General features: G+C 45.7%; 1 protein-coding gene across 1 annotated transcript; it reads left to right on the top strand.

Moving 5' to 3' along the window:
- Positions 1–4,459: 4,459 nt before the first annotated feature.
- On the top strand, positions 4,460–15,374 carry wdr1 (WD repeat domain 1). The gene is made up of 15 exons (XM_063019039.1): positions 4,460–4,609; positions 5,596–5,717; positions 6,128–6,218; positions 6,472–6,619; positions 7,475–7,655; positions 8,555–8,632; positions 8,836–8,916; positions 9,061–9,294; positions 9,385–9,472; positions 10,106–10,262; positions 11,094–11,181; positions 11,541–11,651; positions 11,833–12,006; positions 13,419–13,563; positions 13,727–15,374. Exons 1-15 carry the CDS (start codon positions 4,594–4,596, stop codon positions 13,831–13,833), a joined length of 1,821 nt encoding a protein of 606 aa, XP_062875109.1. The 5' UTR covers positions 4,460–4,593; the 3' UTR covers positions 13,834–15,374.
- The last annotated feature ends 290 nt before the right edge of the window (positions 15,375–15,664 follow it).

Here is a 15,664-nt window from a genome sequence, read left to right on the forward strand (position 1 = left end):
CACAGGGGGATCGCTTTGTTTGCGCCATATCGAATGCACCCCCCCCCCCCCCCCCCCCCCCAACACACACACACACACACACCGATGCGCAAAACACACAAACCTGCGGTGTCTTTGCGCTCCTCTGCTGGTGTCTTGTGCGTCTTCATGCCATGTTGATGCCAGTGTGTTGGTTCGTGCCAGTGTGTGTGTGTGTGTGTGTGTGTGTGTCGGGTTCGATCCTGCTGCTCTTGTGCGGCTGAATCTCATTGGCTGAGCGCGGCGCTACAGTAGAGCTCTACACGCGCGCGCACGTTAACCCCCTGCAGCCCGGGGCGCGCGCTCTGCGCTGCACGATTCTGTTTGCATTAATTGTATGATCTGTGCCCGCGCGCGCGCTCCCGCGTCCTCGCGATACGAGGCTGCAGGTTTCCTAAATGCCTCCAGTGCACCGGGACCGGGACCGGAGGGGCGCTTCACGAGCTCCGGTGTGTTCGGCTGGTTGGCGCTGTTGCTTTACAGTCACGCGACTCCCCGCCAGGCTCGAGCCAACCGAGCATGATCACTGACGCCATTTCCGTCCGAATATTTATGGTTCACTCGACGTGTGTGGTGAGGGCGCGGACTCGGCGTTCTGGGTTCGAATCCTGGATAGAAGTTCAGTTTAGGAAAAGATTAAAGTAAACTCACACTAACAGAAGCAGGATAAAGTTTGTGAACCCTCTGTAGTGAGTGTGTGCGTTACTTTTGTATTAAACACAAACATTCATTTATTATTTACTGTCCAGCCTGGAAAAAGTTTGTGAACCTCTAATCTAACACCTCCATTAAGAGGGTGTCGGTGTGGGTTATAGAGGTGCCACTCCTAGATAACAAACATGGACATCCACCACACTCACCCATTCACCCAAAACCATTAGCAATGCTGCGTCGCCACTAAAGCCCAACAGAACCACCACATGCACTTTACATGTTCTTTACATGCTTTTAAACACTTTGCATGTTGTTTCGTGAGGTCACACATGTTCATATAATCACATGTTTATGAGAGAAGTGTTTACTGTGGGGTAACGCCCGATTATTTCCACTTATTTATATAGATTATTTATATGATGATTTACTGTGGTTATATGATGAAAGTTAATGCAACATTTGAGGTTTTGAATGGACCCCCCCACCCACACACAGAGAAACAGGTTATACATTATTGTTTATAAACAATTGTAACCACACCCCTAATTTAACTACACCATAATAACCACACCCCCAATTCACCGAACACTCAGATAACCACAACCACAGTTTAACTACACCGTAATAACCACATCCACAGTTTAACTACACCCTAATAACCACACCCACAGTTTAACTACACTGTAATAACCACACCCCCAATTCACCAAACACTTAGATAACCACACCCCCAGTTCAACTACACTCTAATAACCACACCCCCAATTCACCAAACACTTAGATAACCACACCCCCAGTTCAACTACACCCTAATAACCACACCCACAGTTTAACTACACCCTAATAACCACACCCACAGTTTAACTACACTGTAATAACCACACCCCCAATTCACCAAACACTTAGATAACCACACCCCCAGTTAAACTACACTCTAATAACCACACCCCCAATTCACCAAACACTTAGATAACCACACCCCCAGTTCAACTACACCCTAATAACCACACCCACAGTTTAACTACACCCTAATAACCACACCCACAGTTTAACTACACTGTAATAACCACACCCCCAATTCACCAAACACTTAGATAACCACACCCCCAGTTCAACTACACCCTAATAACCACACCCCCAGTTCAACTACACCCTAATAACCACACCCACAGTTCAACTACACCCTAATAACCACACCCACAGTTTAACTACACTGTAATAGCCACACCCCCAGTTCAACTACACTGTAATAGCCACACCCCCAGTTCAACTACACTGTAATAACCACACCCCCAGTTCAACTACACCCTAATAACCACACCCACAGTTCAACTACACCCTAATAACCACACCCACAGTTTAACTACACTGTAATAACCACACCCCCAATTCACCAAACACTTAGATAACCACACCCCCAGTTCAACTACACCCTAATAACCACACCCACAGTTCAACTACACCCTAATAACCACACCCACAGTTTAACTACACTGTAATAGCCACACCCCCAGTTCAACTACACTGTAATAGCCACACCCCCAGTTCAACTACACCGTAATAGCCACACCCCCAGTTCAACTACACCCTAATAACCACACCCACAGTTCAACTACACTGTAATAGCCACACCCCCAGTTCAACTACACTGTAATAGCCACACCCCCCAGTTCAACTACACTTAGATAACCACACCCCCAGTTCAACTACACCCTAATAACCACACCCCCAGTTCAACTACACCCTAATAACCACACCCCCAATTCAACTACACCCTAATAACCACACCCCAGTTTAACTACACCCTAATAACCACACCCCCAGTTTAGCTACACCCTAATAACCACACCCACAGTTTAACTACACCCTAATAACCACACCCCCAGTTCAACTACACCCTAATAGCCACACCCCCAGTTCAACTACACCCTAATAACCACACCCCAGTTTAACTACACTGTAATAGCCACACCCCCAGTTTAACTACACTCTAATAACCACACCCCCAATTCACCAAACACTCAGATAACCACACCCACAGTTCACCAAACACTCTAATAACCACACCCCTAATTTAACTACACAAAGATAACCACACCCCCAGTTTAACTACACCCTAATAACCACACCCTTAGTTCAACTACACAAAGATAACCACACCCACAATTTAAATACACTGTAATAACCACACTGTCATAACCCTGCTCCTATTTTAACTACATTTTTTACATTGTAATAACCGTATTCCTTTACTCAACGACTCTGTAGTAACCACGCCCTTAATCCAACTACATCACTACAATTCTGTACTTTGTTATTCAAGTACCACCAAAACCGAGTCTGCCATGAACCGGAAGTAGCTGAAATGTGTGCACTGTCAAGCCAGCTTTACTTCACCATTAGCTTGGAGACTGTTGTGATGGAGCCTTTTTGTCTATAAAATCCCTCCCAAGTTCTGACATTACACAATGTTTTACTTTCACATAACAAAATCATCAGCCCAACGTAACTGTTTCTCTTTATTATGTTCATGCAGAGACGTGAATGATGCATTACAATATAATTAAAATACTACTGTAACAGGGAGAGATTAGTTGAATCTATCAGCACCATAAATGAACATTACTGTTAGTCGTGTCTCTGAAGAACCGGTACAGTTAATATTACACTGAATAATCTTAGTCCTGAGGTAAATGGGGTGGAATTACACACACCTACATATAAACTACAACATGAACCACATCCTCCATTACTGATCATATCTAACTCTGGATTGGAGTGCCATCAGATTCTGCACCTTCATAAATCCTGCACCCCCAGACTTCCTGTTACAAGCTCGTCCCATCAACCAGCAGTTTAGGTCTTTGTGCATGTGCCTGGTTTTCAGGAGCAAACAATTCCACAATCATTTCTAAACAAATAACTTTATAACGAAAGTTACTTGATAACTTCTCAAAACATTTATCAATTAAAGACTTTTTAGTGCAGCAGTAATCACATAGACAAAATGATCATGTATAACTTTGTGCAGTTAATTACACTGAAGCAGCATTTTTAGTTAATAACATAAATCACAGTTCTGTATCAGATAGAACTTTCAGGATTAGAAGTAGATTCCATACAGTAAAATTAATTCAGCCGCAGAATATATGCATTTCAACTGAAATCACTTATTTAATTGCATGTTTTTATTTAGATTTGTTTCATACTTAAAGTTCATCCTTTTTAGGGTCGAGGTGCCACCTAGAAACACTACTTTTGACTAATTAAAACTGACAGCATCCCAAAAACTACAATAAAATGTTTATATATTTTTATATTTCTAACATTTCTAGTTTTTTAAATATGTATAAACATTTTTCATATCGCTTTATTCCTGAAAGGTGCTGTAATATTGCACATTTTCCCCCAGTGGTATAATAAAAGTCTAACTTATCTTAATACATTTGTTGGAATTAGGAACGATTGTGTATATTAGGAAGGTGCATCCTTTAGAATACGGCTGCAAAGAGTGTATACACACAGTGGATTCAGGAAAAATATACATGTATATGGTATGTTAATAAACGCTTAGTTGACATGAAATTATGTAAGCGAATAGTTTGTAGTTGTTTTTATTTTTTTAAGTAGGCGAATGCTGCGAACACCCACAGGGTCCTTGGGGTGCAGGATTTGGCGCCTCGCAGAATCTGTTGATACACACAGGGCCGAAGCTGACTTTACCATATATGGGCATAGCGAGTGTAGTGCGAGCCGCTGTTACTTCCGCGTGTGTGTTTGTGTGAGGAGGAAAGCTGAGGAAGCGCGCGCTCGGTCTCTCAGCACTTCATTCACTAATTCAGTCACAATTCATTCATTCATTCTGAGAGGAAACGATCCCGCAGTAACTCAGCCAGCAGCGTCAGTCCGCGGATTCACATCATGTCGTACGAACTGAGTAAGTAGTGCCTGTTTGTGTCTGTGTGGGGAATCCGGAAACTGATGGTGAGATTCTGTCAGACCGGCTGTGTTCCAATTCTTGTGTTCTGCTCCCTACAAGCTCCCTACACCAACAACCAACCATCATACAGTGTATTTACACCTAATGTATAGAATGCCTTTAGTGTTGGGTCTGCTGTAGGCTGGTAGGGCGCTGTCCAGTCAGTCATTGACTACATGCTAACGTAAACAATGTGTGACAGCTCACAGACCGAACCTCAAACCCCAGGCTGGGCACAACAAACACCGGCCTGGGCAAAATGTCCATGTTCAGGGTGTCAGTTTGTTCAAGGAGGTTCTCAGGTTATGTAGAGGAAGCCTGTGTTGTGCACAAGAAGCCTCAGTCTGGACTAAGTGTTCATCATGACCAGGTGTAATTTGTGTAGAGGAAGCCTGAGGTTGGCAGGACGGGCCTTACTCTGGGCAGAAGGAGAAGAAGCCGAGTGTTGGGTGAGGCATCAGTCTGGAGAACTGTTAGAGAACATGGCTCCTAACTGTGCAGTAGAACTTTCAGGCTTTACAGTAAGTGGGTGTAGCTTCATACCTGGAGAAGCCTCAGGCTGGGCACAACGAACACCGGCCTGGGCAAAAAAAGGTTGGAGTGTCAGATTGGTTGTCGGCCATGATTTGGTCTGGTAGAAACCCTGGATTCTTCAGGTTGGTAAAAGCCTCCTTATTTGGACCAGTTGAACCACTGGTAATGTCGAGCCGGTAGAAGCCTCGTTTGGGCCGGAGCTCCACGCTGGGTTAGAAGAATCTTAACGAGCATCAGAACTCGGTTTGTTCTAATGAAGAATTGCAGTTTGCTGCTGGATGCTGCAGTTAGAACGTGAGTATGGACGGGCTCATCATGCTGATAGCTGGCTGAGATGGAGACGGTTTGAGTTGGATGTTTAGTCGGGTCAGTCTTATGAAGTTGTAATTATTTGTGTTTATGTTCTGCAGAGCACGTGTTTGCCAGTCTGCCTCAGATGGAGAGAGGCGTGGCCAAGGTCCTGGGCGGAGACCCGAAAGGGAACAACTTCCTGTATACCAACGGGAAGAGCGTCATCATCAGGAACATGGATGTAAGTTCAGGATCAGAGTGCACATGAACCATCACATTCCATCATTCGGTCATGATCACCAAGTGCTCCAACCTGGTCAGGGTCACGGTGGGTCTGCACCACCTAGTAACTCTGGGCTCGGGGCAGGAACAGTCCATCACAGGACACGCACACACTCACACAATGGCTTACTCACTCTCTCACACCTAGAGGTCATTTACAACAGCCAATCCACCTTCAGCATGTTTTTGGAAAAGAGAAATCTACCACAATGACCACAATTAAGTCTCAGTGGTACCATGGGGAGAACGTGTCAAAGTCCTCACAGGTAGTGAGTGGAGATGTATTGAGTTCAGATGCACTCACTCTCCCAGTTTCATCAGTTCTTTATTGATTGAGTTGATTGTTGATGCTGCTGCTGTGTGTTCCAGAATCCTGCCATTGCTGATGTTTACACAGAACACGCTCACCCGGTCATCGTGGCCAAATACGCTCCCAGTGGCTTCTACATCGCTTCAGGAGGTGTGTACACTGTGTGTGTTTGTGTGTGTGTGTGTGTGTGTGTCCTGTTCGTGGTCGTCTGTTTTCATCGTCTGTAAATGAAATCGCAGTGTTCAGTTCCAAACTGATTACCAGATTACCCACAATGCTCTGTAAAAGTCAAGGATGGCATGAGACCTACATAGGGAATAGAATGAATGATTTGGGACACGTCCTGAATTCCAGTTCAGTATAGGGCTCATGCACTAACCTCCGCGTCTCTCTGCACTCTCAGACATCTCGGGTAAGATCCGTATTTGGGACACGACCCAGAAGGAGCACCTGCTAAAGTACGAGTACCAGCCGTTCGGAGGCAAGATAAAGGACATCAGCTGGACGGAGGACAGCAAGCGCATCGCCGTGGTGGGAGAGGGGCGAGAGAAGTGAGTCAGTTCTGCACCCCTCTGTTTGCTTCTGTTATTTTAGGACTTCTGTACAGACTCGAGTTTCCTTTGTGGTTTATACATTAAAGGGGAACCTGCAGGGTAACAGTGATGTCACTAATCTAGTCTCATTTCTAGGGGCTGTTTGCGTGTTAAGAACGTTAATGCATTTTCCCCAACATTACTCCATATTTAGTCGTTTCCAGTTCCCTGATGGTATTCCCCCTCTCCTGCTCCAGACCTCCATTCCTGACCGCTTCTTTTTACCTGCATTATCAGGTTCATATGGAGATCCGTATCATGCACGGATCAAAAAGTCTCACACTTATCTCTATTAACCCCTGCCTCTGTGCAGCACCATTGATCAGCCAGCAAAGGGCGTAACTGCAGCAGTTTCCCCCCCTCAGACGAGCCAGTCACTGTCTGTATAGGTGCCTGGTCGGCTGTTAGTAGAGCTGAGATTTGAACTTGTATATATTTAAGCATTTGCACTTCAGGCATCTAGAACCACTCTGTTCTAACCACCCGAAACCAGGATTATTAAGATGTTTGTGTAATTGCTGCAGACCTTATCACTGCAAGTGACTACAAGTGTTTCCTGGGGTTTTACTGACGTGACACCCTCCACACTTAGAAACTGGTTTTAGGAATTAGAAAGTCTTTTTTTTGCATGGTGATCAGATTTTTGAGGGCTCAGACATAGAACTGAACTACAGTAAACTGTTTTATTATAGTGAACGTGACCTGCGTAGATTCAGAGCTCCACCAACCAAGACCATTCTGTTTTAAACTCTGTGTGTGTGTGTGTGTGTGTGTGTGTGTGTGTGTGTGTGTGTGTGTGTGTGTGTGAGACAGGTTCGGCGCAGTGTTCCTGTGGGACACGGGTTCATCAGTGGGTGAGATTGTGGGCCACAGTAAGATCATTAACAGTGTGGATATTAAACAGACCCGTCCGTACAGGCTGATCACAGGCAGTGATGATAACTGCACCACCTTCTTCGAGGGACCACCTTTCAAATTCAAGTGCACCCTGAGCGTAAGTTCATACAGCAGCTCCCTCAGATATGTGTTGGGGTTTGAAAATATATATGGACATAGGTTCTCGTCTCACCTCACATTGAATAAGTAAAGTGCAGGAGGTGGATTGGCGGACACACATGCAGTACAGTCTTCATCAAATCTGGTTTTACCAAAGGGTCCAGCACAAGGAAAACGTGGACCTGTGTGTGTGTGTGTGTGTGTGTGTGTGTGTGTGTGTGTGTGTGTGTCTGTGTGTGTGTGTGTGTGTGTGACTAATGTTTATACTGATACTGGGAGGGAGGAATGGTTACCAGTAAGGAGTGGTGACATGAGCGTAGGAATGTGCTGCATGTGGGAACATGTTAATTATACTCACACACACACACACGCTCCGCTAGAGTACTGAACTGTGTGGTGCAGGTTCAGTGTAGCTGGCTGTACCCATTAGTCAAAACATTAATTCATTTTCATTCATACACATATAATACCCCCCCCCCCCTTCCCAAAAATGTTTATGCCAACACGTATTTAATACCAGTGGTGCATAAGGGCCGGCACAGCAGTCTGAGGAGGGATGATCCACTACCCGCCCAGAGAGAGCGTGAAGGGTGTGGGGTCTCGGATCACCTCTGCTGTTTTTATCCTCTTTTGATGGATGTTGAGGGTCATTAAATCCTCCGTTTGGTCTGTCCGTGTTTGATACACAAATCTGATTACTAATGATCCTGCATGCAAATCTGACTAAAACAAATGTGCAGCGTTTGCATGCTGGTGCACGTGACTGTGAGGTGAGCACAGCCCGACAGGAGAGTGAGTGCTGCACGGCTGACTGCTCGTGGGTTTGATACCAGATCATGCTGGGCACCAGGGACGTGTGTGTGTGTGTGATCACTTATAAATCTTCTCTCTCTGCAGGATCACAGCCGCTTTGTGAACTGTGTACGCTTCTCACCTGACGGGAACCGCTACGTTTCGGCAGGTGCTGATGGACAGGTGAGGTCAGAGGGGGATGATCACGGCCTCACGGTGGAACCAGTCTTTTGTTGGAGACCAGTGAGGCCGTTAGATCTTTCTCCATCAAGCAGAAGCTCACACTAATAAATAAACTGTGGAGGATTTATTATTTTATTGAATGTAATTTTGCTTTATACGTTTTTTTCTTTCATTCTAAGAATTTTGTGTCTGTCTGGTTTCAGATTTTCATTTACGATGGAAAGACTGCGGAGAAACTGGGAACACTGGGCGGCGCTAAAGCTCACGAGGGCGGAATTTACGCCGTACGTATGGTTATAAGTTTCTCACTGACTGGAGCTGATAAATAAATATAAAAACTAAACTAATTGAAGCACGGCTGGTTAAATGCGCTGGTGTTCAGTCGTGCTGCAGTAATGAACTCGTCTGTGTTCCTGCTGCGTCTGTAGGTGAGCTGGAGTCCCGACAGCACTCAGCTCATCTCTGCGTCCGGGGACAAGACGGTGAAATTATGGGATGTGGCGAGCGACACGGTGGTCACCACCTTCAACATGGGCTCGGACGTTCTGGATCAGCAGCTGGGTTGCCTGTGGCAGAAGAATCACCTCCTGAGCATCTCGCTGTCCGGATACATCAACTACCTGGATAAGAACAACCCCAACCGCCCCCTCCGCACCATCAAGGTCAGTACTGAGAGGTGGGGGCAGCAGCTCACGGTCAGTATGTGTTTGTTCACACGTGTTTTTATTGACTCGTGTTTGTTGTTCTCTCAGGGTCACAGTAAATCCATCCAGTGTGTGACGGTGCATCAGGACGAGGGCAAAAGCACCATCTACTCCGGCAGCCACGACGGGCACATCAATATCCTTAACGATATTTCTGTTATAAGTGTTGTTATCTTATTAAAGCTCAGTAACGAACTCACTGTGGTGTTTGAGCCACACCCGCTAATTACAGAGGAATTAACACGGTCGTTTAGTCCTTATGAACAAGATCTCAGTGACTGCTGCTTCATTTAAATGTTAGCACAGTTACGGTAAGTAGAAAAGTCAAGTCACTACAGAGGTCAGCACTACTGAGTTCCAAACTGCATCTGAAAGCAACATCAGTCACTAAAAAGTGAAAACCGGTTCTTTGGATTAATAAATTAAGCTTCACAGTTTGGTGCTGAACTGGAGTTTGAAAACAATTCTGTAAAGTGTGGTGGAGGAGGAATAATGGTGTGTATGTGTGTGGAGTTTCGGTTCCTTTACTTCTACTGAAGTGAATCCTAATGAGAAATGCTGCGTCTGATTGAGGCCTTAAACCCGACATCAGATTCTGAACTCTTAAAATCTTGTGGCTGATGGAAGTGAATCCCTGCCGTCATTTTTCCATATTCTAGCAAAACCGCAGGTCTCTATTGTGATGAGATGTTAGTGTTTGTGATCTTTGTTTCAGCAGTACAGAGTGTGTGTGTGTGTGTGTGTTGCGTTCCTTAACGTGTGTGTGTACATTACTGGGACGCTGTGAGCGGTGAGAACGAGGCGATCGTGGGTAAGGGACACACCAACTCTGTGGTCAGGCTGGTTGTGGACGAGTCAAACGGACTGGTGAGCTGCAGCATGGACGACACACTCCGCTACACCGACCTGAAGAACAAGGAGTACAGGTAACACACACACACACACTCGTGCGCACACACACACACCACGGCGTATCCACTGTCTGTGCTTTTTTTATTCAGTCGGTAAATAAAGCCGGGGATCCTGGTGTGGCTATGAAAGGCAAATCAGTTCCATTCATGCAGAACGAGGCGGGGCTGGACATGCAAATACACTCCACACGTCTGATTGGTGCACCACACTGTCACTCTAATCCAGGAAACCAGTCAGCAGCTTTTCAAAAAGGGTTTCCCACAAACAGCACCTTTAATTTTCCAACCTCAGTACTACACAGTATACCAGAATATCCACAGTGTTTACACATACAAATTCACTTCCCCCAGCATCCTCCTGTGTGTGTGTGTGTGTGTGTGTGTGTGTGTGTGTGTGTATTTTCCTCACTGTGGAGTCATTATTAATGATGTGTGTGTAAATATGATCTGCACAAAAGCAGGAATTCCGATACATGCCACAGAGCTGTTTCAATATTTCAATGCACACAGCTTTAATATCAGAGCTTATTGTAGGGTCCACCTTCCAAGAATCATACATGACTAAATTGGGAGATAAATGGGGAAAAATCCAGAAAAAAGAACTAATATTCTTAATAATTTTAAATAATAATATAAGTAAGTTAGTCTTTACTAGTGAGCTGTTATTGTTTTGTGGCTGGAGGCTGCAGTAATAAATAAGTTCCAGGTTCGAAGTGCTCGTTCTGTAATAATCAGGTTCTGCTAATTTACTGTACTACTGTAAATACTAATAACACCCCTCCATCCCAAAAACACCCACCCCACACCCACCCTGCAGTAACGACTGTGTGTCTGTGTGTCTGTCAGTGCATCTGATGTGGCAAAGATGGACGTTCAGCCAAAGACCGTAGCTGTGGGACCGTCTGGCCTGTCTCTAGCTGTGTGCATTGGACAGGTAACACACACACACACACACACACACACACACACACACACACACAGGTTTTGGTGAATTGACCTTTTGTCCAAATTTCTTCCAACCACATCTGTAGGAAACCACGACCGGTAAACACAAAAGATTCAGAAACGATTCACACCCATTATTCAGTCCTTTGTAGAAGCCTCTTTGTTACAGCAGGATTTGTGCTGTTTATCTCAGTCTTAATGGCAAACCTCCTCAGTAGTGCCCGACCAGGCCTGTGTTCCTGCTGAGACTCGAACAGAAATGTGCCACCTGTGCCACTTGACTGCCTGGCACTGCCGTATTTCTGAAGAGCAGGAGTGACGTGTGTGTTTGTGTTTTCCTTCCTGTAGGTGGTGCTGTTGAAGGACAGGAGGAAAGTCTTCACTCTGGAGAACCTGGATTATGAACCCGAGGCCGGGGTGATTCACCCGGGGGGTGCCACCGTGGCAGTGGGCGGAGCTGTAAGGATCAACACATTCCTACTGTTTGTTTACTGAGCTGTGTTTCAAATGCCTTCATTCTCTCTATTCTTGTTCCCTACACTGTAGTGCCACAGCACTCTGATAAACCGTGTGTGCGTGTGTGCGTGTGTGTGTGTGTGTGTGTGTGTGTGTGTGTGTGTGTGTGTGTGTGTGTGTGTAGGATGGAAAGGTGCGTCTGTACTCAGTACAGGGGAACACACTGAAGGATGATGGGAAGGTCCTGGAGGCGAAGGGTTGCGTGACCTATATGGAATATTCCAGAGACGGAGCGTTTCTAGCGGTCGCAGACGATAAGAAGGTCATCACTGTCTTCACCGTCGCTGATGGTTACGCGGTAATAAACTCTCACTCTTACCTAAACACAGCATGTACAGTAACTCACATTAATACTTTTTTATTTCTACATTCATTATATGGCCAAAAGTATTTGGACACTGTCCATGAGCTTTATAAAAAGAAAACCAAACACTATTAAAACAAATCGCCCTCTGTGTGATGTTTTTAGCTAGAACAACTAATGCCAAGTTCACACTACACGACTTTGAATCTTTTGCACTCGGGAGTCTTTCAGTCGGTGTATATTTCACACTACACCGTCTATCACCAACTGGAATCACAGGCGAGCGTCTCTGGTCTCCCAAACAACGTTTTGTCACAAAAACAAACGTGAGAAGTGACGAGGGGTTTAATGATACCACGTCCAAACATGCACGTCAACAAGTAGCGAGCGATCAAAGTGTTTGTGCGCTGATGTGCAGCGTAAAATCAAGGATGAAAAATCAATGAATCTGAGTGGATTTGGCAACACGAACTGTATGGATTGTTCTATAGTAAGTTGGAGGTTAATTAAAGCAATAAGCCACGAGAGGCCGTGCGCTCTTTCCCCGTGCTACAATCATAACAGTAATGCACGGCCTCGAGTGGCTTATTGCTTTTATAAAACGGCGGTCAACATAAAATATAATAAATACAACAATGTTTAATTCATAAATGTATTTATTGTGTATAAACTTACAATAAAGCATTCTTCCGCGACGCAAGGTAGTTCGATTAAGTGTTGCTAGGCAACATGAGGGCGAACATAACATTATTTTACAACGGCTTCGAACGCGGCTCAGCCCATCAGATTTTAGGACCGGAACTATCCGTTTCATAATAATATTTTTGCAATGCAGCGTTGGTGTTTTGTAGAGAACGATCAAGTCAGAAATACTGTAAATACTGTAAAGCTTGTGTGTGTGTGTATTCTGATATAAACTATATTATGTACCGGTACACTCCTCTCCTGCGTTTCCCCTCACACCGTATCTTGCGTTCTCATTGGCTGTTCGACAGAGCACTCATTGCCAGACGTGCAACTGAGATCAGATATCTGACATGCTAGATATCTCAATCCGGTCGCCGAGCGCTCGGCCAGCCGGTCGGATCGAGTTGTTGGATAGTTCACACATAGCGACTGAGTGCCGAGTTTCGATCGCCGAGCGAACGCCGAGTTGCTCCCGAGCCGGCAAATCTAGCGCCGACCGGTCGCCGAGCGAAATCTGGCCAAAAATCGTGTAGTGTGAACTTGGCATAACTTTGAAGTGTGTCTGTGTATGGGAATTTGTGCCCATACTACATCAGCGTCACGCCTCTCCCCAGTGTGAGCGCAGGGTCACAGTACATCTGTAATCCAAAGTAAAGATCACACTTTACAGTCGTGTAGACTCAGCATCTGAGTGTGTGTGTGTGTGTGTGTGTGCGCAGGTTAAGAACGATTTCTACGGCCATCATGCTAAGGTTGTGTGTCTGTCCTGGAGTCCTGATAACGATCACTTTGCGTCCGGCGGGATGGACATGATGGTGTACGTGTGGAGCGTCAGCAACCCCGACAAGAGGATCAAGATCCAAGGTGAATATTCACAGTCAGTGATGGTCGGCGGCAGAGCAGGCTCTGTCCTGACCTGCTGACGCGTGAGAGCTAGCTGGAATTTGTGTTTTACTGATGGTGTGTGTGTGTGTGTGTGTGTGTGTGTGTGTGTGTGTGTGTGTGTGTGTGTGTGTGTGTGTTGCAGATGCTCACCGGTTGCACCACGTGAGCGGTCTGGCCTGGCTGAATGGAAACACGCTGGTGACGACCTCCCATGATGCCTGTGTGAAACAGTGGACACTGAAAATATAAACGCACGCGCTCGCTCGCTCGCTCATGCACGGGAACACCGGAGACGAACCTGTCTCGCTCTCTTACTCTCTGTCTGTCTCTCTGACCCCGTCTCTCCTTCTGTTTTTGGGTTTGTGTGTCCGTGTGTCCGTCCTGTCTTCAGTCAGTTCATTAAAATCTCTGTAAGGACGTTAAGGTGCTCGTTATGATTGTCCTGGAACGATTAGAAAAGAATCACATTCCACTGACGTCAGAGTTCGATCTCCACCTGATTAGCGTCCGCACTCGAGCGTCCGTCAGTCAGAACCTCCAAATTCAGAATCTGATTCAGGAAATCTGATAGACGTGGATTTCAGCCCAGCAGTTATTATTTTAAGCAGATGTAAATCTAACATGAACTGGTGTGAAAAGTTGAGATGTGTTCCAAACATTATTCTGCTGTACTAACAAAAATAGTAACCTTGGTGTGTACTCGTTAGAGCTACTGTTTGTTATGGATGTGGTTTGGAACACAGCCCTTGTAGCACCCACCAAAAAGTCTCTTGGCAGAATTGGCTGCGCCTGAGGGAGGGAAGGAGGGGATCCATGGAGTTCCTCATTGCTGCTGCAGTTGGCACCTGTTGACACCTTGGGTGCTACAGCCAATTCTGGTTGGTTGCACTTCATTGTGTGACACTCCAGCATCTGGTGAAAAGAAGTGGTCAGCACTAAAGTGATGATAGTCGAGGCTCTCCTCGGTCAGGGCAGCCGTCTGCAGCAGCAGAAGTTCAGGCAGGATTAGGAGGAACCAGGGTTTTGTTCCTGATGGAATGAACCTCCATCTAATCCTGCATTAATCTATTAAAGCCTGAGCTTCATTCATTCACATTTACTGATGATATGAAGCACCATCAACACCGTCTGTACCTGAGACTAAAGAAAACCAATTAGACCGGCGGGGTGTCCAGTCCCACCCAGTAAGAGTCGCTGTGGCGAGCTACATCTACTCACGAGCTACATCTGCTTCCACTTGTTGATTTAGTTGCTCTTGATGAAGCTCCTGCCTGGTTGGGATGCAAACCTGCGGCCACACCGACTCTTTATGGGTGCGATCGGATTCCTCTCGGTTATTTTCAGTTCTGATTAAATGTATGCGCCTGGGCTGTGTCCCAATCCACATGATACTGCAATAAACATAGCTGAAACGAGTGCAGTACGATGGCTCTCGCTAGTATTTTCATAATAATTGTGGTTGAAGGTGTGAGCTTCCCAATAAACTTTAACAAGCATCATGTAACAAGCACAACCTTTAAGTTGAATAAAACTATGATTTTAATTATTGCCCCCCTTTGGACCGTTCACTGGTGCACCGACCGTCTGCTCATCCTGCTCTTGCCTACAGTAGACCCTGCTCCACTCACTTTACTACCATTCTAGTGTGTGTGTGTGTGTGTGTGTGTGTGTGTGTGTGAGATAATATGATGTGTGTTAACAGTGTGTGTGTTAACAGTTTTTCACAGTAGTGGATGTGGTTTATTCTAATGTCAGCTGATAATGAAATAAAGATGGAAACTTTGTATGGACCTCAGTGTGTGTGACTTTATATTTTATCTACAAATGTGAATAGAAACTCCCCACAGTCTTCTTCTTCGTGTCCAGCCGTCATCTAGATCATGTCTTTCCAGTGGTAAACACAGGCGAGAGCGGCTGCGTTTGGTTCAGCCAGGTCTTCTGCAGTGCACTGTGGAGCAGAACTGCATCTCATAAGATGTTCCATGGAATGGAGTTCACCGCACACGCACGAGTCAGTTGTTATTAGGTTCCATTTCTTCAGGGATGCCTTGCAGCGCCCCTCACCGACTCGCAGGCGGTT

Source organism: Trichomycterus rosablanca, chromosome 22 (genome assembly GCF_030014385.1).
Source record: "Trichomycterus rosablanca isolate fTriRos1 chromosome 22, fTriRos1.hap1, whole genome shotgun sequence".
NCBI classification, from domain to species: Eukaryota; Metazoa; Chordata; class Actinopteri; order Siluriformes; family Trichomycteridae; genus Trichomycterus; species Trichomycterus rosablanca.

What these genes read in the sequence shown, in the direction of transcription:
- wdr1 (XM_063019039.1), top strand. An exon ending in AATTCAAGTGCACCCTGAGC is followed by an intron (nt 7,656 to 8,554) that starts GTAAGTTCATAC and finishes CTCTCTCTGCAG; the next exon opens with GATCACAGCCGCTTTGTGAA. An exon ending in GCCCCCTCCGCACCATCAAG is followed by an intron (nt 9,295 to 9,384) that starts GTCAGTACTGAG and finishes TTGTTCTCTCAG; the next exon opens with GGTCACAGTAAATCCATCCA.